Source organism: Perissodus microlepis, chromosome 22 (genome assembly GCF_051167445.1).
Source record: "Perissodus microlepis isolate ML-2025 ecotype Zambia chromosome 22, ASM5116744v1, whole genome shotgun sequence".
Taxonomy (NCBI): domain Eukaryota; kingdom Metazoa; phylum Chordata; class Actinopteri; order Cichliformes; family Cichlidae; genus Perissodus; species Perissodus microlepis.
In genome coordinates, this window is record NC_140481.1 from 14,672,318 (window position 1) to 14,700,122 (window position 27,805).

The window sequence follows — 27,805 nt, forward strand, 5'->3', positions numbered from 1 at the left end:
CCATGGGAATTGTAGCCTCAGTTTCTTGTTTTGAGCTGGCAGGAGTGTGGTCTTCTGCTGCTGTAGCCCATCTTCTTCAAGGATCAGCACCTACAGAGATGTTCTTCTGCATACTTTGATTGTAACGAGTTACTGTTGCCCTATCAGCTTGAAACAGTATGGCCATTCTCTACTGACCTCTGGCATTAACAAAGCATTTTCACTCAGAGAGCTACCTCTCTCTGGTATGTTCAAGATCACTTAAATCAGCTTTCTTCCTTATTGTGATCCTCACTTTGATCTTCAGCAGGTCGACTTGACCATGACTACATGCCTAAACACTTTGGGTTGCTGGCATATGTTTGGCTGTTTAGATTTTTGCATTAATGAGCAGTTGGGGAGTTGTGCCTAACGAAGTGTATTTTTCAAGACTGGACTTTCGGGTGAGAGTTATTCAATGCTGAAATGTTTGCTGGAGTTGATGAGGTGAACTGTTACATAGAAATTCAGTATTTCGATGGATATTGCATAGAAAACCTAGACGGTAAGCAGAGCAGGTGCATGCCAGTCCCTTAGAACTTTTTTTTTTGTTTGCTAGAGAAACTACTGTTGTCTAAAAAGATAGAAGCTTACAAAGATTGAGACATTAAAAAAATTTGTAGACTAAAACTAACAATCAGCCTTTTGTTTCCATTGAACTCTTTCTTTTTTTCCTTTTACCATAACATATAAAAGCCACCAAAACAACCTGAAATGTTATTGGAAGATAGATTAGCGTCCAAAGGGGAGCAGATGTTAGCTTGAGGCCTCATTTGAATGTCACACTGACCCTCTGTTTATGTTTGTGCGGAAATGTGTGCGCGTTTGTGACCACATGAATTTGTATGTGATTGTGTCTGCACGTGGCTCTGCGTCCAAGCCCAGGCCCTCCCCAACGACGGAGGTAGCAGGTGTCCCTGTGTCCCCTAAAAGAGCAGGTTTTTATGTCGTCTCCTCAAGTTAGTGGCTTGGTTGCCATGGGGATGCCCCAACAGAAAGAGGCTTGTGTCTGGGGGCCGGTGGCGGGGAGAAGAGGAGGACAGGGGAAGAAGAGAGAAGGAGCTTTAGTTCTACCAAACACTCTGGACTTAACGCTGGTTGGACGAGAGAAAGGAAATCAAGTCAGAGACGCAGAACAGAGTCGGATTGTCTGCTCGCATCACACCGGCCTCTGTCTTCACGCTCAAAATGTCACTTAAATATCAAGCTGCTGACGGCTGGTTCAAAACTGCACACTAAGTGATGCTTGTAAATCCCAACAATGGGACTGAGGGCTTAGAAAGGCATCCGATATCACACATCATATCAGCTTTCTCCCCAGGTGTGACAGCTGTTTGCCTAAAGGCTTAATTTTACTGTACCCTCTGCCTTGTGATATGGACATCCCCCTCTGTTATAGTGGGACATGGTAGACCAGCCCACAATCAATCTCTCCCTGTGTGTGTGTGTGTGTGTGTGTAAGGAGATCTGGGAGAGACTGGGAGTCACCTGTCCCTTGTTGGCCCCTCTCTCTTCCCCCACGGGAGAGCCGTAATTCTCTCTTGGCCAGGCTGATCAGCAGCTGCCATGCGGACACACACACACACACACACACACACACACACACACAAACATACTGCATTCTCTTTTACGTTTTAGAGTCAGAGTGAAAGATAGAAATGGCCTTGTTGGGGCGCTTAAAGCAGCAGTTTGGTATGACTACTTCAATTCGACTTCAAATTGCAGTGTGAACTGGTTTCAATTAAGGCCGTGTTCTGGGTTTCTTTTAAGCTGTGACAGTTAATAAATGATTTGTCTTCTCTTTTGACGTTTTCTCTTTTTTTTCTCTTAATCCAAATGTAACTAATACAGATTTTAAATACATATACTTTTAATCTATCTTTTTTATAAAAGTAATCTAAAAGCAACTGCTTGCAGTGATTAACCTACAGGGGGACCCACTGTAGTGTTTTGCTGACTTAAGCCTTTAAGCTTTTTTTAATGTCCTGTACATTTCCTTTTTTATTCTTTTTCATTTTAGTTGAACCCTTCAATGAGTTTAAGAGGGGAAAAAGCCGTATACCTTTATAGATAATTTACCAGGAGTTATTAGAAAGTTTAACAGAGCCTGCCTGATACTTGATTCCTTATTTGGTTTCACCTTTTCCTGATTCAGCAGTCCTGCCCTAAACCCCTCACACTGTTATCACAGACAGACAAAGTTGCCAGCTGTTCATACCTGAGGAAATGTCCCGACAACCTTTCGTAACAATTGTGCGAACCTGTCAATAAATAGGGTTGCACAATGGTACGGTAATAAGGAATTTTACTTGCTAAATCCCCAAACTTTTTTTTTGTTGTTTTTGTTTTCAAGAACATGAAAGGAGTGGCTCTGTTAAGAAACATTCCTCCACGATACGAATGCCAATTGTAAATTCTCAGGAAAATTGAGATGAAAAGCAAGCTGGGGTGTTTGGCTTTGCTTCAGCATAAGCTCAGTTTCTTAATAGTTACACATTCTCAGAGATGAAACTGGTGGTTTCAGGCTTTTTGTCTTAAAAAAATCCTTTACAGCAAATGCATGCTGCCTTTTGTCTGGTTTTCTTGTGAATGTTAGCAACATCCCCCAAAACTTCCTAGTTAACTTCCCTAAATTATCTAATATTTCATAAAATAGGGAAGTTCAAAAAAATCTGCAACCCTATGATGCCGAATGTAGGCTCATCATAGAAAATAGCAACAGCCAAATATTGTTAAATGCCTAATATTTTCATACAGAATAAGACCCTTATAGGTATTTTTTTTCTTTTGTTACAGAATATCATTTTACTACACAACTACAAATATTTGAGTGCAATTTAGTGTCGCAACTACTAAACTTTAAATTAAAGTAGAATTTTGAATGCAGAACATTTACTTATAATGAAAAATAATCCTTTTTGAGTTTTCTAGTTTTTCTGAAGGAAACTGTGGTTATTCTGATTAACACAGCATGAACGCCTTTATTTAAAAAAAAACTATTAAAAATGAGAAATTGGAGAAAATTTTAAAAATGAGCATCATCCACATTGTTTTCTGTAAATTAAGATTAGCAAGCGTGTGTCAGAATCCTGTACACTGCCACTGGTTTTATTTTGAAAAAGGGGGGGAAATTTAATTTTTTCATAATAAAGTCTTAATAATAAATTCAGAAAATTAGAGTGTTTAAAGATGTCTCTATATAAGAGCAGCTAAACTGAGTGTGGCGAAAGTTAGCATAAATGAAATCCTTGGCCAATCTTTTTTCCAATTTCTTATTTTTATGAAAAAGTACGTGTATTCATACATGCATTAAACATCAAATCAGATCAAATTCCGATTGTGCTAGTCCCAAAGCAGGATGTTCTTAATTGGACCATCCTGTCATTGACAGTTCCTGCATGAGAAAAAAACAAAAACAAAACAAGCTTGGGAACTTTATGAATTAGCTATTGAGTAATTTGTGGAAGTCGTGGAGTTACACGGTTACAGTTTCAGAAAGTGTGTTTGTGTGTGTGAACGTTTGAGGTTTGTGTCACTCTCTCATCTCTATACTGCACTCAACATATCTAGTTGGTTTGTTTTCCAGCCAGATCAGAATTATGTTTGCTAATGTATTCAATCTGGGCGATGGCTCTCAGAGCTGATTTCACACGAACAATGATGATGACAAAATGTAAACGTCCCCATTTACAGTAATTGGTCTGGGACACTCTGTCTGCACTGTGCGTTTTTTGTGATGCAAATTATTTAAATGTGGGGTTGCGTACAAGGCTGGGCGGAGGGAGATTGACATAGATACTTCCATGTCATTATCCCCCCCAAAGTTTTACCTTTTCACAGGGAATCGGGGAACTCTGCAAACAGCATGGAAGACAAGTTTGCGTGAAAATCATAGCACCGGGATAATGACCTTCTTGTGATCATCTATGACTCTCTGAAAACATGGCTTCCAATGAAAGCATGATCATGGGGGGGCTTACTTACACGCCTGTAATTGGCTATTCATTGGGACAATCTGACATCAAGTGCTGTCACATCTAAACTTTGTCCAGAAGTAGAAGGAAAAAAGCAAAACAATACATTTTTGACTCTTTCATACAAAAAAGTAAAATTTGATCATTTACATGAAATTGTTGGAATTTGAAACTAATTTAAATATTTAAGTACGAGAGTTAAAAAAGAGGAAATTTACCATAATAATTGTCAAATTTATAGCATTTAAAGCTTGAAACTACTTCTTGTTTTCTAAAAATTGTTTTAGTGGTTTCTTTAAATTTTCTTAATATTCTTGATTTATACGTATTCACTGTAAATAAGTTATGAAGATGAAAATAAACTTAGTTCTACTAATATTTAATTATAAAAGATAAATATATACATTTATCTGTACAAATGTATTTTTATTTATTTTTTTAAGAAAATATTCAGATGTCAGAAAAAACGGGGACTAACATGAATCTCAAATAAAGCAGTAACTAATGATAAATTCTACAATTTGCTGATTGATTTACAAATCTTTCTGAAGATGCTGGTACAATTTTAAGATCAGAAAAAACTTAATAATAATTCTTTTAATGCATAAAAACGGATTTGTAGATTTTTCTTAACGTCTCCTTTTCGGTGAAATAAATCAGAGGTTCATCCTGATGTGAAGATGAAGCTGATACTCTGTAGAAATGTCCAACTTCTAAAATAAATAAACAAACAGGTTCATTAGTTATGCCTTGCAAACGACCACCGGAGCAGAGGGGGGTTCCCCCTGCCACAGATCAAGCCACCGGGCCTTGAACCTGACCCCTCCGGCTCATCTAGGGCGAGCTTGTCACATTGCATTCCTGCTGGTGCATTGTTGCCGCAGGAGCTCCTCAATAGTTTTGAGGGAGATAGTGTGGCCGTCCATCTAACAAACCTCCTCTCTCCCCTCCCCGATCTCTGCGTGCTCCCGGTTTTGACACAGGAGACAAAACCCGCGGAGAGGACTATGAATGGTAAAGCACCGAGGAGGCCGAGGGAGAGCAAAAGGAGGCGGTGTGCCTTTGTAGTCGGGGAGGAATGCGGAAATGTCCCCGCTCCGTGTCAAACCTCTCTGAAGGGGGTCAGGCCACATTCAGCCGGCGTGGGAAAGCCAGGCAGAGACGGAGCTCACACAAGGCGAGCGAGGCTGCAGTTGCATAGGCCTATCCGCGGATATATGGAAGAAAAAAAAACGAAGAAAGAAAGAAAGGAGAAAATCCAAAGAAGAGCGTGGTTCTGGAGGGCTATATCACGCGTTTGCCTTTGTCCTATGACCCCCCCCCCCCCCTTCCCAATCATACACCCCCTCCCCTCCACACACAAACTTGAAGTGAGAGTGTGTGCGCGCAAGTTTGCGTACGGCCCACCACCACCGCCGCCACCTCCTCCTCCGCCTGTGCTCGATTTTGGTGTCTGCCTGGGCTGGTGTAGTCTGAGGGGATGGGGGGTTAGAGCCTGCACCGTCAACTACCTGTGTGGCCCCGGCATGGAGGAAAGTGGACAGGGATGCATTTGACGGAGCAGTTTTTATCCGACACACGAAAGCGTCCTCAGCGTTATACCGGGCATGCCGACGTTGCGACGTTGTATTGACAACATAAAACAAGGTAAACGCTGAAAGTGGGCATATTTATGCAGATATTTGTGCAAAACAAAGTGTCTTTATGAGCCTGACAATGCTTGCTTTGCAACCCAATGAGGTTTTAAACGGTGACATGATCAATTCCCCGATTTATTAGAATGTAAGCCATTATTTGGCACACTTTGCGTCCACGCACAAAATAAATTGGAAAAAAATTCGGGAAAGCCACCCAGGCTAATGAAAACACACTTGAAACTCGGATGCGGTGTCGTTTCACACATTTCGAACCGTTTCGGGCTCGGAAAGCGACATTTAAGGGGTTTTAAATGGATTGTTGCTGTAGGAAGTTCAGACAATGCAGCCACGTGCTCGCAAGTTTGGGTGTCCTCAAAGAGTAACTTTGACAAACCAGCACAGGGAGGGCTGCTAGTTTGATCCTGTTGCTGGCGTAAAACGAAGAAGCGGGTGAAATATATGGTCATTTTTGCATGTTGCGATAACAAATAATTTAAAAAAAAACCGAGACGGCTCGTGCGAAGATTACATGAGCAACACCGCATGCGGGGTGAATTATTGATTGCACGAGACAAATTATTGGATGCAAAGCAAGCCTTGAAAGGGGTTAACTGGGATTGATTTTAATTATTTTTCACATTAGTTTTATGTTAGAGGTAGGAGGACATGAGCTGCAGTGCGTAATAGGAGGAGGAGTGGAACTTGGGACGCAGCGGTTCTTTCTTTTTTTTTTTTTTTCATTTTGATAGTCGGAATAAAACATCATGACAGTCCTTTTATTGCCTACCTGGAGCACTCTTTGACCAAATCTGACAAAGATGGTGTCTTCCCCCATCTGTGTCTCCCTGTCATCTAGGCATTGCATGTGCCAACTTTTTTCTCTGAAAATGCCTTTGTAAGAGAGTCTGGCTCGTCATCCTCGCCCGGGATTCCCCGCAATATTTTCAACAAGAGAAGAAGAAGAAGGGTGGGAAAAATTCTGCAAAAATGGACAAAGAAAGTGTTGGTACTCAGTATGAGCCTGTGGCCGAGATTGGAGAAGGCGCCTACGGGAAAGTGTACAAGGCGAGAGATTTGAAGAACGGGGGACGCTTTGTTGCCCTAAAAAGAGTTCGTGTCCAGACGGAGGAAGAAGGCATGCCGCTCTCCACCATCCGCGAGGTGGCGGTGCTGAGGCAGCTTGAAGCCTTTGAGCACCCCAATGTTGTCAGGTAAGTGAGGGGTGGGGTGGGCGGAGGTGGGGAGCCAACCTGCTTTATGTTTAAGAGACAGGATGGAGGGGAGGGGTGGGGGGATCGTGGTGGTGGTGAAAGAAATATGCATATGAGACTAAGTATACATTACTTCCTTTTTGATGGTCTCTTGTGGCAACTGTGATGGCTCATATGACCTTTGGTGGCAAGGCCTGCTTGCAGACTTGTCTGAAGCTGGTGGCCCTTTTAGTTTCCTGCAGGCAACACAGGCTCCACGACAACACACTGGAGGCTGTCACTATCAGCAGGTTTTAGGCGCACACCTGTGCATTCTCAACTTCCTGTTTAGTTCAAAAGCCCTTCCCGGTTTATCTTGATTGGTTGGCACCAGTCACATTTGTCACCTCATGCATATTTCATGTGTGCAAATCTTCATCTATAGATAAGATGCAGCAGCATCCTTCGGAAGCGGTGGTTTTCCACTACCCTAGCCTCTATTATCGCTGACTTGCAGAATGAAGCGAGACCTGCATGCTTATGTGTTTAGGGGTGCTTGGTCAAGATCCCTTTGATATTAGGAATGGTGAAGAAATATGAGGTTCCATCGGACATACAATGTAGCCGTTCAACATTCGGACCTCCTTTCACATTTTGGAATATTTATAAAAATACTGATATCTTCAAAAAGACAAAACAAAACTGAAATTACCTGCTTAGAAATCCATACTCTTAAGAACACTCAAAATATTTCTCATCCCAGGATTACTTGATACAAGACATTGCATTCAGTGAAACCTTTAAGTTTCCACGTGACATTACGTTGCCTACTAGATGAGGATTGTTGTAACATTTCTCAGTCATGTTAATTGTTTTGCTTAACCAGCAGTTACCTTTTTTTTTTTCTTTAACTGTTACAACAGAAGCTAAACAGAAACGCTTAATTTTCCCATTTAAGATGACTCTGTTAGGTATGTGAAACCCTGGCAATCTGAATCCACGTGTTTGAAACTGGCAAGCCTGCGCAGCCGTGCCGTTGACTGCTTATGAACTCATGACGAAAGGGGAGTAGTCAACAACACCATAATCACATGTTAACACGTGTGCATGTAACGATTTTCATTGGACGAAGTCTTTAAAATGGTCTGTGCTATGTGGTATGTACTCAGTTTTTGGTTTTTTTGTTTTTTAAATGGGTATACATGATTTTCCAACCAGCGAGATACATTTGATCTAGAGAGCCTACAGAAATGTGACAAACAAAATAAAAGCATGAAATAAATAAAAAGTTTAAGAGCAAATGTTTTGAATTTTACAGTTAACAATCAAATAAACATCCCGCCATGTTCTGGCATGCATGGAAATGCTGATTATGATTCTGCATCAAGAAGATAAAAAGATCTAAGCGACTTTGAACGATTTCATTGTAGGGCTACTGATTGCAAATACATCAGAAAGACTCCTCAGTTGGCAAACCTGCATTTAAATCTAGAAGAACAGCAGTTAATAGGGTTGGAAATTGTGGTCTACATTGCACATTTAATGAATTATGCATGCAATGTGATATGCCAGGAAAAAACGATGAGCCACTCTTCCTTAGGTGACTAAGCACAAACGGTCTATTACTGATTACTTAAACAGCAGAGTATAAATCCTTCGTTAAATCGATATATCCACAGCCACTGGTTTGTATTCGATAAGTGAGACATGGCTTCTTGGAGTGAAATTTGACCACAAATCAACCTTAAAGATCAACTTTCTCTCGGTGTGATTTCTGTAGCATGGCAGTGATCCCTTCCAGGATGACCCTTGTCTGCAGGGTTCCAGGGATCACCAAGGGTTTGGGCTTTTCGCCCAACTAAACATCTTTTGGAGATTTTTGCCTGGTCTTCATAATCATCATCACAACACCAGGTCTTTCAGAAGAATGGTGTCCATCCCCCCAGTACAGTTTCTAAGACTTGTAGGATCAATTTGAACACACATTAAAGCTGTTCCCATGTTGATTTAGTGAGATCATGTGCTAGCGTTTCCATAACTGTCTCTGTAGTTAAACTCATGTGCCCATCAGTACTGTTCTATCCTATCCAAATGGCCTCCAGTATGACACTTGGCACTATCAATGCCAGTTGGCAATACTGCATATTTAAAAACAAAAGAAGCAATTTTTTTCTAGTTTTCCTTCTGACTGTTTTGCACACAGATGCCATTTTCTTTTGGTTTTTGTAATGGCTTTTCACTGAGAGAGCAGGACTCTGATACTGCGTCACATGCTGGCGCAAGCCAAGGTCTGACCTTGTGCTTGTTTTAGTCTGAATATCGAGTGCTTTGGGATTGAAGGGGAAGCTCTAAATGGATGTTTTAGAGGCATGGCTTGTGCCCTTGTGACTCTAACAATAATTCCCCAACGTATCAATGAATAATGGAGGATAATGGTTGTGGCTTTCTCTTAATGGGTCCACAGTGGGGGTTTGTCCTTACTGGAAGACAGACATGTAAGCAAGTATTAAAACGATCTTTGGTCAGTTATATTTATGGATGGATACACTTTGCTTCACTAGACACTTTCCATATTATGCAGCAGCATTTGTTTGTTAAAGCATGTAAACCAGCAGCTCTTTAAAGCGTCGGCGAAACTCTTCTACCCTTGAGTTTAGCCAACTAGCATAGCCAAGCAGCACAGGGCCAGGAAAAGTGCATTGTGGGCCTTCTGTGTGACTCCAGGCAACCCCTGGATGTTTGTAATGAGGCCCATTATTCATTCCATATGTTCAGTGTCTGCTAAAAGCCTCCATTGTAGGCCAACAATCGAGCTGTGAGGGGCGTTTAACCCCAGTGCTTCAGAAGGAGGGCGCCTTCTATTCTCTGACATCATGCACAGTACTAATACCTTGAATGAATCGCCTCTCACTCACTCCTCTGACTCCAGCATGACCAAACCCATTGATTACCAGGTTGTTGGCAAGGACAAATGATGCCTCTCTGAGGAGTAAACAAGTTTCCAGGGAGATTTAGTTATTTCTTTTCTGTGCTTTTATAACTGTAGGTAAGTTAAATGAGTGCCTGCATTAAAGTGTAAGATGTTGTCACACTGGATTAATACGGTACCTCGTGAATATAACGAGTACAGCAACGATCATGAATGAAGCCAGTGAGGTTTTCTTATTTCATTTTTTTTTTTAATCTCCACCTTTTTGGCAGCTTAAGTCAAAACTTTTTCCTCCACAGGACTAAATTAATTTTTGAGGAAAATGTTTACTTTTTAGTTTCCGTCTTCATAACTAATGTAAACTTCCAAACTTTGAGTTTAATTAGGGCTTGTAATAATTTTATACTTGTTCATTAGGACAACTCAAAGTTAAAATAAACTCTGAATATTAGGATAACTCAAAATATCTTTTAAACGAGCAACACTTAAAATGTAACTTTAACCTGTTAATTTAAACTTTTTTTTTTTTTTTGGCTAAAAAAACTAGATCGTAGACTGAAGAAGAGAAAGAAAATAATGGTTTAGTTTTTGCTCTCTTGCATATATTAACCCCCTTAATGACAATGCAACATGTGCTCGGTGGAGATCCATCAAGGCGCTTTTCGTCTTCTATGTTGTCACGATGAAAGATGCTGCCTTTGCAGGCAGGCTCCACTAGACGTCCCATAGCGTGTCAGGAGTTGTCATAGTGCTGGTTGAGGAATGCTGCTTGTAGTCCCGTGCTCTTTGAAGAGGACACACTGGATAGATTTTTTTTTCTTTCCAGCTTTTCATCAAAGCCTTCTTTGGCAGGTCTACTGACATAATCTGGATGCTTGGCCTTAGTTGGTCGCCTTGGGAAACCAAGGCGCTCGTGTTTAAGGCTCAATAGTCTTAAAGTTTTAAAAGGCTTGCAAAAAAGCAGTGGCCGTAGCTGGAGATGTTGTTATCGTCCCATAGGATAAATCGGGGGTCCAGATTTATGAGTTCATATCCCAGCTTTTATGATGGTTTTATTGGAGGATTTTTTTCATAGGGGTGTTCAAACCATCTCAAAAGACAAAAGCAGGATGATCTTGTGTCTTAAGGCACAAAAATGACAAGGTATGAACCAACCTGTGGTTTTGAAGTATTGTTACACCCCTACTGATTTCAGCAAGATGATGACAAACCACATTCTACGCATATTACAACAGCGTGGCTCAGTGAAAGAGACCAGGTGCTAAACTGGCTTCCATGCAGCCCAGACCTGTCACCCACTTAAAACATCTGGCACATTATTGAGTGAAATAAATATGACAAAGAACACCTGGAAGTGTTGATCAGGCCAATTTCTGCATCGAGCGAGAATGGGGGGAAAAAACCTTTTAATTTCAAAAGTAAAACAACTGAGTGTTGTTAAAAGAAAAGGTCATGAAACACAGTGGAAAACATGAGCAGTCCTGTTCTTTGAAACTTGGCGATGGTGGTAGATACAGATTCATTTCTTGGTTTTAATATAAGGAACGTTTTTATTCAAAGCTAGGTTGTTATACATTTTAATTATTATCTTTTTATCTATTTAAGAAAACTGGTTGTGCTTTTGCATTAGCACTTGTCATAGCAGGAAACACACTGACATTTAGCTATCATAATGACCCTGATCAGTTACTGATAATAAGTGTTGGGAAGGTTACTTTTAAAATGTATTCCACTACAGATTACAGAATACATGCCCCAAAAAGCATTTTGTAACGTATTCCGTTACGTTACTCAATGAGAGTAACGTATTCTGAATACTTTGGATTACATAATATATTATCATGCTTTTTTACAACTACATGAATGTACTATTGCTGTGTGATTTATTACCATTACTGAAGGATACTTGCCATACCAATACCAACTAGATTTTAAATCTTAATATAAAATGAGTAACAGTAGGGTGGACATTAGGTAAAGCTGCACTTTTTGCAGCCATCTTGTATAGAAAACTGTTTCCCGCGTATATAAAACAGGTCTGCGGCTCCAAACCGTAGTAAAGTTAATACGTCGAGTCAGTGTCGGGCTCGTAGCCAAAAACTAGCTTTACTTTGTTGTCTGGGTCAACTTTGCTAGCGAGAGACAGAGAGAGGAGTTACATGTATTCTGTTACTCCCCAACACTGCTGATAATATCTTTAGTTACACCGTTGTTTGGTATCATAAACTTCTTATTTAAAATACTATATTACAATATTAATAATATATTGTTGTGTTCATACTCTAAAACAAATGCAGTACCCTACCTACTTCACTGATGGGGCATAAGAATCTGAAATCTTAAATTACAGTCTGTTATAGAAGCTGAAAGGTGATTAATTATAGTCTATATAGTAATAAGAGCCTGTGGGCAATATTTGATGTTGTGTAGATGTACTCTTACCTTGTGTAGCAGCAGTGAGCTTAGCCTAGTGCACCCCCGTTCAATCAGTTGTATTGATCTGGTCCATCTGTTCTCCTATCCTAGGTTGTTTGATGTGTGCACAGTCTCTCGGACTGACCGAGAAACCAAACTCACTCTGGTCTTTGAGCATGTAGATCAGGACCTGACCACCTACCTGGAAAAGGCTCCCGACCCTGGAGTACCGCCTGAGACCATCAAGGTAACCGCTGTCGTTGTAATTTAGGTTTACAGTGGAATGTAAATGCAGTTTGTTTTGTTTTTTTCCATTTTAATGATCACTATAAATGTGTGTGTGCTTGCCTATTACACAATATTCCAAGAAAAAAAACCCCAAGGAGGCTTATTTTAAATATTATTTCTGTTTGAAGTATATAGGAAGCGCCTGGTTAATCTCTTGCGGCTGTAGCATTGGTTGAACACAGCCATGTTTCTATGGTTCTGAGTGGGTTTTCTTGGCCAGAGACCCAGAAGGCAGAGCAGTTCCCTCCAACATCAGAGTTACTGGGGCACTCTGAGGGGCAGCACATGTGGCAGATGGGCTCCAAATTAAAGGATCCCTGCCTTCTCTATTTTCACCCTTCTCTCCAACTTTACACAATATTACAGACACAGAGCCAGTTTTAAAAATCTTCCATGTGTGTCTTTGAAAACAGAGCCCTCTAAGTTGTGTGCTAAAAGTTGTTGAATAGGGAAATTTGTTAAATAAATCCACTGAGCATCCAGTTACACTTTGCCAAAAGGTCGGAAGTAGCTCCTTTCCTCTGTTATGGTCTCTTTTTTAAAAAAAAAAAAAAAAAAAAAAAAAGTGGAGTTCGTGTGGGAAACATTTAAAAAGAAAAAAAAAGATCTTTATCGGGTTTCACCCCAAGGTCAGTTGATGTGTCATGAATAATATTGGAAAGGTATATCTCTTTTTTTTTTTTTTTTTTTAGACAGAGGAGCCTCGAGAGTTTGAAGTGTCAAATTTGAAACGGAGAGGTTCGGGTGCTACGGCAACCGCTGATCATCACCCCGGGCCTGGGTTCGCCTGTGAAGGCTTTGTGTCGAGCCGCGCCGTCAGTGGGATGCAGTGCAAGCGTAGACGAGTCGGGTAGATCACACCTGAGGCTTTCCCATGACTTTTGCCGAAGTTGATACAGACTGTGGTTTCTGTGATGTGTGTGCCGATCACGTCTGGCTGCAGATATTATAATACTGCAGCGTTTTTCTGGAAACTCGACGCTTCAGAAATTTTCACAATCATTATGTATAGCTACTTTCAGTTTTTGAGTCTGTTTCAGCAGAAGGTTAATCCTTATTAGCTAGTCAGTTGTTTTGAGTCCCATGAAGCTGTATTAACTAATTTTATTTAATTTTTTTAAATAAACTGAAAATAAGGACATAGCCCAAGGGGATTTAATGGAAGTAAAGGGTGGGAAGAAAGGTCCTTTTCTCGGTTAGAATTTAGCTAATTTAATTTAAAAACAACTCCTTAATAATTGTAGTGCCAGTGGATGGAGTAAAAATGTGCAGTTTTATCAAAAGATTGTTGCTTATTTGTCTTGTTAAATGGCCGAACCAATGGTTGCAGATCTCTGACCACTTGTCTCATAGGACTCAACGAATTAATCAACGAAAGGACTGATCATAAACCCCGAATGACTCAGATTCTTTCTGTGGCAGTGTAGAGGCTACTGCACTGAATACGACTGTAGTGAACAAGCGCTCCCCTCTTTTAGTCTCAGACCACGTGTGAAGATGTGTCAACGGTCTGTTCACATTTGAAGCCGTGTTGAAACATCTGGACACTGGTACATACCTCCACTAAGAAGCCTGTGTTGTTGTGCTCAGTATTCAAGAAAAGATGAGGAAGTGGTTTGTACTGGAAAGGAAAGAAGACAGAGAAGTTACATTTCGGCCAGCTTTCTTAACTCTGCAAACCTGGCCTGACAATACTTGAAGTAGGCTTACTTGTGGGATTGTCAGTTTTATAAGATGTCAACCCGTCCAACCATCCACACTATCCATGCTTGGACATATCTGACGTTGGAAAAGTTTGAGGAGGCGTTTTGGGGCTCTGAACAATGTGGCCACCCCTTAAGCCCCCTCCCAGGCTCTGCTTTCTCCTAACAGCTGAGGCCTCAAGGAACAAAAGGACAGCGACAATGCTACAGAGGCAGCCAGGCACCATCCCCTGTTATTGCTGGGACAGTGGACACTCCACAGTAACTCGAAGGGGATCCCCTCCCCCCAAAACAACTCCAGATTTTGAATCCCGGTCCAGACGTGTGTCACCGGTGCCCATCTGATTAAATGGCAGTTACCCTTGAGTGTGTGAATGTGTCCACCTTTAACCGTGAAAAAACATTTACCTTCAACCAGTGGCCCTAAACTCCGAAAGGAGAGGCATAGTTTTTCTCAAAGTCGGTCTTACCGCAGCACGAAGCACCCCACCCTGACCTAGCCTGTCCACTTCAGCCCTCCACCCAACACCACCCACTCAGGCTCGAGACCCACCACATGGTCATTGATGCAAGGGGCCCTCCTGCAGGAATCAAATGAGCTGGAAGGACATCAAGCAGCCAGGTTGCCCCAACCTCAGCGCTCGTCAGCCGGGCCACCGCTTGGGGCTCGCCCACCCTCCTCCGCCACCATCATCCAAGCTTCCACAACTCTATTCCGTGGGTCCACGAAGAAGGGGGAGAAGAGAGGTTAATGAAGCATGGGGAGGGAATTACACTAACGCTAACCGGCAGATGTCCCATATTGTGCCTGGCTACAATAAACAATATGGCTGCCTCTGCTACATTTGCATTAGAAAAGGAGGCGCACTCAGAAAGCCATGTTTTGACTGCTTTTTGCATGGGCTGACTACTTTTTTTTCCCTCCCTCCCTGGACCTCTTCTTCTTTTTTTTTTTTTTCTTCTTTTTTCAGGGTCAGATCTGTTGCTTTTTTTGTGTGATTTATTTATTTATTTATTTTTATTTCCTCCTGGCCAAGTTGTTTGTGGAGCTTTTTAGTTTGAAGCGTTGCCAGCTGAAGACAGTTGTGTGAGCCACTTTTCTCTCTCTGCAGCTGGAATCAGCATTGAGGGAGGTGGATCGCTTTGTGCCACAAGTGGCCTTTATACTTTTAAGAAGTTATAAACTATATTTTTGTATGCATAAACTTAATGTTTGCCTGCTGTCAGTGGTTATAGTGACCATGTAGAACGTGGCTGAAATATTTTGCATTACTCAGCTGTGACTCCTACCTGATAGTGCAGAGAAGATGACACTCAGGCCGCGGAGGCCAAGACTGTTTGTGTTTGTCCAAAGGTCACACTTGTGAGATAATTAGTATTTACTAGGAAATGCTGTTGAAAGGAAGCATGGTGAAATGGCTATTTAAAGCACAGAGGAACTGATGGGTGGGGGGGCCGTGCTATTGTGTCAGCCCCCCCCACCCCCCCCCCACCCCACCCTGTATATACACACACAGACACAAAATAACCAACTGCCTGCCTCTGTCCTATGGTCCTGTCTGTCTGCTGCCCTCCTCGGGAGGTCATGGCTCAATGGAGATGTAGAAAGGAAGGTCTGTTTATACATCCTGCCTGTCCTTGGTCAGAGGGCACCCACACACTGATGCACCCTCACACAGACCGAGGTGCGCGCGCGCACACACACACACACACACACACACACACAGAGATTTGGAAATGGATGCGCTCATACTTGCACCAAGCCAGGGGGAACATTGTTAGTTTGTGTATACAAACACACACACTCACATCACTCCCCATCTGCACAGTATTGTGAGCAGGGTGCCCTGTCTCCTCCTCTGTGGCCCGCACAGCAGCCAGCCCCACACTGCTCGCTAATGTTTTCTGCTTCAGTGTGCAGACCCCTTTGACTCACTCACCAGCTGGTCGGCCACTGAATAGAGCTGCGGGCTCAGGTCCATGTCACTTGTGAGGTCTTGGCGGAGGGCTTTTTGGGTTGTTTTTTGGGGGTGTGTGTCTTGTGAGTATGAGGGAGTATGGGTGCTGTAGAAAGGGGTGTTCAAACACGGATCGCAAACCTTGGCTATTTCTAGAGGGTACCCGATCGGAGATCCAAGAGCACAACCGTGGGGATCGTTCTGTCTTTTCGCTAAACAGACTTGAACTTGCAGCTCCCCTTATACGAAGTCTGCTTAATGCCCGCTTGAGCACGGACCAGGTAATTGTCCAGAACAAATGGGTCTACTCAGGTGTTGCCCCCGTCTCACCTAAACCAAATGAAGTATTTTCAGCAGAGAAGGTGCCTGAAGCTCTTCTGCTGTGTGCTACATGTAAGCGAGGCTAAAAAAAGAAACACACACACACACTTTTAAGTTGGTCTTAGGATTCAACCTGATCACAATCCCTTGGAATGACTTGTGTTTTTGTTTACAGGTGTGGCACCTGTTTGAGAGTATTCCTATTTGAAAAGAACAAGTCTTAGCTGGCTTTGTTCATTCCTGCTCATACCAGTTTACCTTCCCCTTTGTGTCGTGGGCGATGCGGTGCCTATGGCTATTTTCTGAGGTCAGCTTTGGGGCATTGAAGAAAAAAAAAAAAAAGAGGGGAAAAAAAACGAGCGCGTGCCAATTAAATCTAGCAGGACAGCTGCTGAGTAACAGATCTGTGCTTGTACAAAGCAGGGGCCTCTTTCTGCCTCTATCGTGTGTGTGTGTGTGTGTGTGTGTGTGTGTGTGTGTGTGTGTCAGTTATCAAACATCTGCCACAGTCGACGAGAAAAGACGCAGGCCTCCTCTAGTTAACTCCCTCCGTACCACAATGCTTTTCACTGCAGGCTGTTGTCACTCTGGCCTTTCGTTGCTGAGGGCAAAGGAGAAATGGATTCAAATCTTTGTAGTTGTGCAAGGTTTTGCAGCCTAGACTTTGTGTAGACAGTTAGCATGAACTGTTTCGGAAGTGACGATCCAACAGGTCAGACGTAATCATATTGCAAATGTAATCAACATCCACGACCATCCGCTCAGCCCTTTTTGCCCCGTATGCGTTCAGTAGTGCCGTTGCTGTACTAGTCTCATAATTAAACCATCCATTTTTAAACTTATGTCCTTGCTGCCCCTCTGTTTCCCTCTTTGGCTCTTTTACAGGATATGATGTACCAGCTGCTCCAGGGGTTAGACTTCCTGCACTCGCACCGCGTGGTTCACCGTGACCTAAAACCCCAAAACATCCTGGTCACCAGCGGAGGACAGATCAAACTGGCCGACTTTGGTCTAGCTCGCATCTACAGCTTCCAGATGGCGCTCACGTCAGTGGTGAGTTATGGTCGTCATATTTTTAAACGCTGTTGGTCTCATCCAGTGGAGGCCTTCAAACCAAATACTCACAAAACTGTAAGCGCATGGGTTCCCGACTGAATGAGCGCGTCAAGACTTCTCACCGTGAAATATGGTGATTTTTATTTTTTTAATTTATTTTCTTCTTCTTTTGAGTTGCAATCACACTACTACTGAAGAAAAATACCTGGATTTATTGGCAATTAATAATTATAGACCTACTTCTGATCTTATCTTTCAAAGCAAAATATTTCATAGTTTCATTATTTTTTTTTTAACTAAACAACTGAAGCACCTGAACTGAATCAGGTTTCAGAACCAATAGAAGCACAGAAACTGCCTTTATTAAAGTCATCAGTGACCTGAAGATCAACAGTGATCCACAGAGTGTTCCTTTGTTGCGCTTGATGCCATTGTTGACTTTGTGGCTCTTGAGCATAATGATTTAATTAAACAGCTTTGCGATTTAATTGGTTTTAACGTGTCGGGCTCTCAGCTGGTTGCCATCATACCTAATGGATACAAGTTTTCATGTTTCAATTAGCAGTTTTAGATCTGCACAATGAAAATTCCATTGGGAGTTCCTCAAGGGTCCTTCTTTGGTCCATCGCTCTTTAACCTTCACATGCTCCTGCTTGGTACAGTGTTCCCTCGTTTTTCGCAGGACTTACGTTCTAAAAATAACCCGCGATAGGTGAAATCCGTGAAGTAGTCAGCTTTATTTTTTACAATTATTATAGATGTTTTAAGGCTGTAAACCCCCTCACTACATACTCTATACACTTGTCTCAGACAGGGATGAACATTTTCACATGTTTCTCTCTTGTTTAAACGCCCACAAAGTTCAAACCTTTGTAGAAAAATAAGGCCAGTATTATAGAATGAAACCAAAGATCAAACCCTGTTTTCAGGTCCAGAACATGGGAAAAGAGCAGCTGCCAGAGAATTCAACATTAATGAATCAATGGTACAGAAGTAGAGGAAGCAAGAAGAATGAGTTGAGTAAAGTTTGACTTATCTGATTGTGTCCAGAAGTCCAACCTTTTGTGCGATGGTTAGCATCTTCCTCTGCCTTTCGGGTGCTACCGCAGGTGCCTTTGACGGTGCAAAATGCTTCGTCGACAGTGTTGTGTTTGTTGGGGAGAAAACTTACAGTACAGCACTTCTGAGTAACACTGCCAGCGATCGAAGATCTATGTAAATTTGACAAGGTGAACGTATTCTGTACTGGACAGGAGACTTCGCACGAGATTGACAGTGTAAAAAAACCCAAAGCATTCAAAATTGCACAAAAAAAAAAAAAAATCCCCGAAACACCGAGGCTGCGAAAGGTGAACTGCGTTATAGCGATCACAAATGAATAAGATCCACTGATGACATTATTTGCTGGAAGTCATAAACGTTTCTGAATTGAACAGAAACGAGATGGAAATATTTGTTGTTCTAAAAATAGGAGAGAAAATCTGTTCATATTTATCACCACTTTTTCTCAAACACAGTCAGCAGGTTAAAACATTGGCATTATTTTGGACAGTCATGTCAGTCATGTTAATAAAGTCACGAGGACTGGTTACATCCACCTAAATTGATAAAAACAAAATTGAAAATCCGTCTCTCAAACTGACTTTGAGTAATTGATCCATGCATTCATATCTAGCAGGTTAGACTGTTGTAAGGCTTTATTTATTTATTTATTTAATACTGACTATTAGAATCATCAGTAGAATGACTTAAGCTCAATGCACCAGCTAGAGTCTTTACATGTACATGCAAACGTGAACATATTATTCCAGTACTGAAGGCATTTCATTGGTTCCCAGTTTAACAGAGAATTACCTTTAAAATCCTTTGACTGGTTCAGTGCCTATAACCCAGTCAGACCTCTTAGGTCATTAGGTGCAGGTCTTTTAACGGTTTCCAGAATTAGATCCTAAGTTTCCTGAGGTTCTTTCAGTTACTGTGATGCTGTTTGGAAACAACCTGCCTGCTGACCTGAAGTCAGTTACAGCTGTAACTACATTCAAAAACGGACGCGAAACCTTTTTCTTTTCTTTTCTACAGGGTTTCACTTAATAACTCTGTGTGTGTGTGTGTGTGTGTGTGTGTGTGTGTGTGTGTGTGTGTGTGTGTGTGTGTGTGTGTGTGTGTGTGTGTGTGTGTGTGTGTGTGTGTGTGTGTGTGTGTTTTGTCTTTTATTTATTTGTACCAACCATCCTCGAACATGCACTTTGTAGTAGGATCTTCATAAAAATGTGTGTGTGAATACTTCAAACTCATGCCGACGTTGTCTTCAAGGCTTTTTGGTGGATCCCACTCCTGACCCCAAAGCCCAACACAAGACACACTGCCTTGAACTTCCCTCCCATCCCCTGAGAGTTGGATGAAAAGCGTCTAATGTGTTGTAGCGGGCACTTACAGGGCATCAGCGGGTAGCTCGGCAGAACAGCGCCAAATGATAGGATTTCTCTGTGTAAATTGAGAGCCAAGGGGCCCCGTGGCCTGCCTCAGGAATCCCTCAGTGGCTGTCGCAGACAGGGATGGAACAGGCAAGGAGAGACAGACACCCCTCCCGTCCCGCTGTCGGGACTTTGATGCCTAACTGCTGAGCTCTGGGCTCTGATGACCAGATAATATATATAGAGAGGGACTGAAAAGAGTCTTTGGAAGAGTTTAAAATGAGGAGAGATGAGACTTTCAAGATCAAGGTAGGCAGCAACAGTAGCTCAGTACTTTGGGTTTCTTTTTCCTTTTTAAAAAAAACTTTTATTCAAAGCTTTTCTGATCTGCCCGCCTTTTAGGAAATTTCATCATTAATGTGTCTGGACTTTTTGAGTCCATTGGGATAGTGTCATTACCTTATGTTAAGGCTTGTTGAAGGCTCATGTGAGTAGGGCAACAACCTAATTTATTTTTTCTTTTGGCAGAAATATGTCAGAAGGAAAAAGTGCATGCACCTGGATAGGCTGGTGTTGTACTTTTCTGCATCCACCATAATCCACCTGGGTGCAGGTGACATAAATGTCTTTAAGTCTTTAAGAGGAAAGAAATTCAGTTTGAATAATGATCGTAGGCCACGCCATAAACATATAATTTCTCAGTATTATCATACAGGGTAAGTTTTTTTTAGATTAAGATAAGTATTTCCTCAGTTATCTATCATCCTGGCTGATGATTATTCATAGTAGATGAAGACATGATTAACCATAGAATTTGCATAGTGTTACACAATATTTAGTGTGTATGTGGTTGTACTGAGGATTTGTCTCAAGTAGGTGTGATAGTTTCTTTTCTTTTTTTATGACTAGACGGGGGCATTTTTGTCGAGGAAAGAATACTTGCCAGGGGATTCACCTTCACATATGAGCAGCAGTTATGAAGTCCCCGAAACTACTCGCGCACACACACAGAGCAGCACATAACATGTTAATCTGTTTGCAGTCACACTCGAGCACTCATTTCCTTCCTCGGTTAGATTGGGCCACAAAACGAGATGGGGTGTGTATGTGTGCGTGTCTTAGCACATGCATGCGCTGGTGTGGGGCTGCGAGGACGGGGTCTTCGGTTCCAGATGAATGTTCCTGCGTCTGGAATCCCCCTATCAGCCCAACACACACACAAACAAACGCGCACACATACACAATCTCCATTCATCCATTCATTGTTTCCTCTTGCTAATAATAAAGCGCACAATCTACACTGTATGCAACACACACACACACACACACAGTGTTTAAGAGGATCTTCCCCTTTGCCCAACAGACCAACAGTTACATATTTAGTCACCTAATGCCACCGTTACTGGTAGACAGATGGGCTTTAGAGAACTGCTGTTGCTTAAGCGAATGAGACTGTTCTCTCTCACTTTCAAAGTGATTCATTTAGCACTTCTAGAATGACAAGCTGACTGAAATGAACATTTGCATGAAGTTGTCAAAGAGTCCCTCACTCACTTTTATGGGTTTTTTTTTCCAGTGTTGCTAACTGAAAGTAGCACTGCTGTACTTTCTGCTGATGATTTACCAGCATTGCCCGAACTTCTTTTTGTGATGAATTTGCTGCCTCACATAGCAACATGGTGGCTTGCTAATACACGTGCATTAAAAATGGGTCATGGAGTCCGGGTGCATGCATGAATGAATATGAGTGATTGCCCCCCAACCCAACCAAATCGGCTTCTCGTAGAAAGGAGGTGGAGAGTAAAAAGAGGGAGAGGGGAGGGAGACCACCCAAAGGGTTGGTGTGGGGGTCCAGATTAGGGTGCCCCCCGGCAGTCCCTGAGGGACCATTGCTTTGTTGATGGGGTTTTTTTTTTATGACCCTAGTTTGGCTACAGCCTCATTGTACTGCCTTGAGTGACAGGCAGATGGGAAAAGCTGATGGGTTAATCTGACATAACAGGAAAGAGTGCAGAGGGCTCTTTAAGATCCTCCTTCTGCCAAAGCACTTGAAGCAAAATCTTTTTGGAAATGGGAAGAAGTGTCACATCATTTTAATACAAAACAAACCAACTCGCAGAGTAGCACAACCCTTTAACCTTTTCTTGCATCCTAAATGCAAAAAGTGACACCCAGTAAACGCTGGGTTTGTTAGCAGGATGACAACACTGGTAGGGTTCTCCAAAAGTTGATTCTGTTCATCTGGACGTAGCGTTTTTGTGACTTTTCAGTGTCGGACTTTTCAGTGTCGGCCCTTCTTCGGGCTGGTTGGTTTTGAGAAAAAGAGAAACCAAGTTAAACAAGGAGTGGCTGTAAATGTAAAAACTGTGAGATTCTTAAAATTCATTCCACTCAGAGTTCAGTTGAGCTGTCAAAAGTAGAAATTTATACTATATTCTACTTTATAGATGTTAGCGCTTACAGTGCCCAAGGCAATGTTCATGCAAAGTTTCATTAAGGCGCTGGTAGAAAACATACAAACATGCAATACACTCTCAGAGAATCTGTCATAAATGTGCACAACGTTCATTTCATTCAACATCTAAAATGAATACTAGAGTTCTTAAAGGCCTGACCGGCTTCCAGTGTGACAGCGTCCTAAACCCTGCAGGTGACGCGTGTCAGTGAACCTTCTAGGAATCATTTGCATCACCAGTACAGTGAGTGAACAGAAAACATAAAGAAGAATCTATAATAAATTCACCAAAAAGCACTAAAAGAGTGCCAACACATGGCATAACACATTTACCTTTAATACACAAACATTTTGTAGGAGTAGGTAGTAGATGATTTGTATTTATTTGTAACTGGGCATGAATAACTTGATCTTATGATCTTATATTATACTGCAGTACATTTAACTAGCTCTTTCTCTTGTCATAACTTTAAAGATATAGCAGATTTTAAGGTCAACTTGAAAGAAAGGGACGTGAAATGTAAAAATGAGGTGAGATGTCAAATGTGACACCCCACATACCGTTATCACGTCCTTCATGTTGCAGAGCCCATGAGAAACAGTTTTAAATATCACATGTGACATGTATTAATTGTTGTGACATATTTTAGATCTTTGCACAGTACTTTCTACAGTTTGACAATACACATCACATCTAAGTCTTTTCGCCAATTTTTGTAACAAATCATGAAGTTGGCGTGGAAGACCTTCGCTGGATGTAGGCCACATTTTAATGGATTGTTAGCATGACCCCACTCGACACCCCCTACAAAGTTATATCAGGATTCATTCAAAACCTTTCGACCTATTATGTTAACAGACGGGAAATCATGCAAATGCTAAACATAACCTCCTTGGCGAAGGTTATAACTTCAAGTAGGTAAATATAAATAAATCTCGAGAGGCAGTTGCAACGAAAAGCACATGCAACAGATTCACATAAAATATCATGAAATACAAACTATATATTTCATGAGACACAGCAGTGTTTTGAAACAGATTCGCAAAGTGTTTCTCTGAACAAATACAGCTTAAAGAGGCTTTCTCTGCACACAAGAGTCTGCACATCAGACAGTTTCCACATGTCAGCACCAACACTAGGCCATAAACATTGAAGCACACAAAAAAGAGCACGCATGCCTTTAGTTGACAGACACAGTTTGTAACGTGTAAATTATTTGGTAGAGAGCACCGTAACTGCTGGATGTTAGTAAGGCTCTGATCTATTTTAATAAAGGCAGAAATCTTTTTTTCCTGTCATTTCAAGAGTTATATTATGGAGAATTTTCCATTTCAGTCTCACAGGATATGAACTCTAACCATTAAAATAACTACCAAAAAAGGCAACAGGTAGCCTAGTAACAATGAAAACACACTTTATGGTGTGTTGTAATAGCTGTGGGTGGATGAATTTTGAATGTTTGGGAAATAACTAATGCACGGTGGATTTTTGGGCTGGTTATTGTTGATTATGCATCTGAGTGAATCTCTTTTTCCCTTCAAACACACCACAGCATCTGCTCTGCCCACTTAGGATCAACAGGATGTTGGTATAACTTCATCTCCTACACTAAACTCTTACACTTTTCGTTAACACTCCCACTAAAGTTCTGGGAAATGGAGCCATTCTAGCAGAAAAGTCCTTTTACATCTGCCTCCATCATCTGAGCATTAATCGATCCTCTCCTGCTTATCCAGCTCAGGGCTGAGTAACAAATCAGCAACTCTGCATAACTGGAATGATGGAAATGGATGCACGTTGAGGAACTCATCTCTGTCTCTTCACTCCTGTGCATTAATGAATGTTTTATTTAATTAATGAAAAGGTCAGCTAATCCCTATTGATCATATACGTAATGCATGAAACATATCAGTTCATGTTAAACCTTGAGCTTGAGGAGAAATCCAGCTCAGTGTTTTTAAGAAAATTCCTAACAGTAAGATAAGGGAATCCCCTCAGCTTCATGTGACTCATGTAGGTCAAGTTAGGTGAAGCTTCCAATAAATCACTTCCTGTAACCTGACCATAGGGGTCTTTCCATTGTTGCCATCCACACATTGATAATCATCGTCATACAAGGCTCGACAGGATGATCCCATGATGCCCATTGCTTTCCGCTCTTATGCCTGTCACGCGCATGTCGTTGCCACTCAAATTGAATTTGGAAAACTGAAGGGGAATGCCAGCAGACTTTGATGCGAGCGGTATCTGTTGAACTCTTGTGTTTTTCTAGCTTTAACTGAAAGGAAATGGAGCGCGCAGCCATCATTTACTGGGAATGACAAGATAAGCTTATTAGTGGTGCAAATGTTTTTTGTCTTGCCTCTGATCTTATCTTACATCAGTGCGTTGAGTGACATGGGAGCCGAAGGGAATTTTATGTCCTGGCTAAACTGAGGCTTACTTGTTTTGAATACAAACACTGTTTTTTTTACTCATTGCTGCTTTTCTGATTTGCATAATTTTGAATAGACTCGTCTCAAACAATCTGCACGTCGACAGCCACCACTTCCCGTAAAATGTTGGTTGGTGACATGCAGGGGACTGTAACTGTTACCTGATCAAAGGTGTTTTCCCACTTCTTCCCCCCGGTTCCCTCTCGCAGCCCTCCCACTACCCGTACCAGAATTAGACACCCGTATCTCAGACGACATTAAACAAATTGAAACCAGATTTCCTGCCCGTGCTCAAACGGCAGACGTGCTTTTAACTCTACAAGACTTTCAAGAGCAGTCTGACTGTATTCAGTCTGCATTTGCATTTTCACTATGAAAGTGTGTCTCCCACCTCTGCACGCTCGTTTGACTACAAATATCAGTTAAAATCTGTTGGCGGGAAAGTGTCATGATGTTCTTAGAAGATAGTGATGATCATGCAAATAAGGTGTGTCGTGCCCCCCCCCCTCCCTCTTAAACCAAATGCAATGTTTAATAAACCCAAAAAAAAGCCTCTTTCCAAAACATGCTGTAGGGGCCGATGCAATCGTCCAACTATGTCAGACATCAGCTGTGCACCGCCACTGTTTAATGCAGCAGAGCTCAGAAACATACAGGCGAAAATGAAATAACTCGGCGATGACAAAGTATTAAGCGGATCGTCATGTCTGTGAATTTGTCCTCATGCCAAACAATGTGTTTCTGCTCTGGACAGGCAAGAAATGAGAGAGAGAGACAGAGGCAAGCAGGCTGGGCGAGGGAGGGAGGGGAAAAAAATCCTCGCAGTGCACGCAGGAGAGCACGTGCAGCACTGAATGTGGGAATGTTTAGATATCTCCTCCAACGGCTCCACATGGGAAAAAAGGAAAAGTCATCCTCTATGCTTTGACTGCAGCCGGCTGGAGCAAAGGGGTTGGCCTCAGTTTGACATAAGCAAACACTCGCAGGGTTTCACACACACACACTGACACACACATACATATATGATTAGAGATCCCATCCCCCCCCCACACACACACACGCGCGCGCGCATGTGCACTCACACATGCAAACGCACACACTTTCGTACTTCTGCACATTGCTGTATTAATTGTTGCCGATGTCTTGGCAACCCTGCAGGTGCGGAAAAGGGGGCTACTGACTGGTGCGTGTGAATCACATGTGCACATGCACCAGTCACCTGGATTTTAAAGCCTAGTCTGTACCAGCAGCAGCAAGAGGAATAGGAGGAGGGGGGGGGGAGAATTACAGCATATATCAGGAATTTTCCAGTTAATGATGTGCGGATGTGGTAGCACTGGGGAGAGAGAGCCACTGACTGTGCTGTCTTTGTTTTGTGTGCCGAGGGCCCCGTGCTGCATTCCTGTATGCTGTGCATACTTTGGCAGCAGTCTCACTGCCCCTCGTTTTACTGTATACAGTTTGTGTGCTTGTGCTGTGCACTTCTCTTTTTTGTGCCCCTGTAGTTCTCTCGCTCTCTCTCAGTCCATCCCACAGGCGTCTCTGTCTCCATGAACCTTTTCTCCCCCCACCTCATTTTTCTTTTAAATCTTCTCCTTTATTTTCTTTCCTGGTCTGGGCAGACAGATTATCGGAGGCTGTGAATTTTTTTTTTTTTTTTTTTTTTTTTTTGCAGAACAAAAAAAAAGGGAGCGAGAGGAAAAGTGAAGGAGGAATGAAATAATGGTGTTTACAAGATGGCTGACTGCTGACGTTTCGAACGGAGCCTCTCTGGAGACACAATGCTGTTTAATGCTTATTATTATGACATCCGCTCTGTTTCACCCAAATGTTGGCCAGCCTACATACACCGGAGTCTTTATACGTTTTCCTCTGAGGTTCTCTTAGGAAGACTTCAACTTGTTGTGGATTGTTTTCAGGAATGTACTCAAGCCTAAGTGCACTCCACTCTATTCCGGTTGATTCAGCAACTGAAAATTTCGACTTTCGACAATCCTGCTCTTTTCGATTACGTGTGTGTGTGTGTGTGTGTGTGTGTGTGTGTGTGTGTGTGTGTGTGTGTGTGTGTGTGTGTGTGGAGGGCGTGTATCACTGTGCAGTGGTGCTCTTTCATCCTAGGCTTCCTCAGTGACAGGGAATGTAAACATGGGCCCCGAGCCAAGCGCCATCAGCCTCCTCGCCTCTGGCGCTGCAGCCCCTTATGACATCAGGTCACTCTGACTGACAGGAAGACGTCTGGAGATTTGAAGAAGAATGGGATGAGGAATGAAGCACGTGGTCTCCAATAGTTCAAAAAAACGTTCTGCTAACCTAAAAGAATGACTGACTCTGGTTATTACAGTGTAGGTCCTGTTTTTCTAGCCGAGCTATAGTGTTTATTGCTTATTTTGTTACTTTGTGCAACCGCAGCCAATATTTGTGATTCTAACAACATTGGCAAAGAGGCGAGCGTAGGTTTCACACGTGTTTAACAAAAGTGCAGACCCTGCACAATATTCTGGCAGATTTTTGGAACATACTTTTAAAGACATCCTTCAGCTCAGCGATATTGTGACGTGTGGTATGAGCAGCTTCCATGAGGACATTTCACCGCATCTCTTTTTGGATTAAGATTGAGATTGCCCCGCACCCCATTTCAAGCCATTCTGCAGTAGATTTACTTCAGATAAGAGTTGCTGTTGTTTACCAAAAACTCACTTTGACCTTATTCTGAAAGCTACCTCGATAAACTCCGGATTGAATTTTCGGCACCGTGATGGCGTGGGGGGTGATGGCTTGTCCCAGAGTTCATTGTTCATAATTGTTACTCGGATGTTATATATTTCTGACGATGGAAAGTTGCCATTTCGAAATGTTGCTTCAGTTCACTGGTAAACACACGGACTAATCACTGACAACAAAGATGCACTAATCTGGGAAAAATAAAGCCCAGGCTGTAATAAACGGACTTATCCCTTAAACATCAAACACATGCTGCAGATGACTTGCATACATTTGCAGTTACACACTCT

General features: G+C 42.1%; 1 protein-coding gene across 2 annotated transcripts in view; it reads left to right on the top strand.

Moving 5' to 3' along the window:
- The first annotated feature begins 5,327 nt into the window (after positions 1-5,327).
- The window catches only part of cdk6 (cyclin dependent kinase 6), a 39,290-nt gene continuing 16,812 nt past the window's right edge, over positions 5,328-27,805 (top strand). The window contains exons 1-4 of one of the 2 annotated variants that reach the window (XM_084919287.1): positions 5,328-5,639; positions 6,486-6,840; positions 12,275-12,410; positions 17,319-17,486. In XM_084919287.1, coding sequence (XP_084775413.1) covers positions 6,617-6,840; positions 12,275-12,410; positions 17,319-17,486 — 528 coding nt within the window. In that variant the 5' untranslated portion in view covers positions 5,328-5,639; positions 6,486-6,616. Of the gene's footprint in view, positions 5,640-5,661; positions 6,841-12,274; positions 12,411-17,318; positions 17,487-27,805 lie in introns of those variants that run through there. The other variant, XM_084919288.1, reaches the window with a different exon arrangement.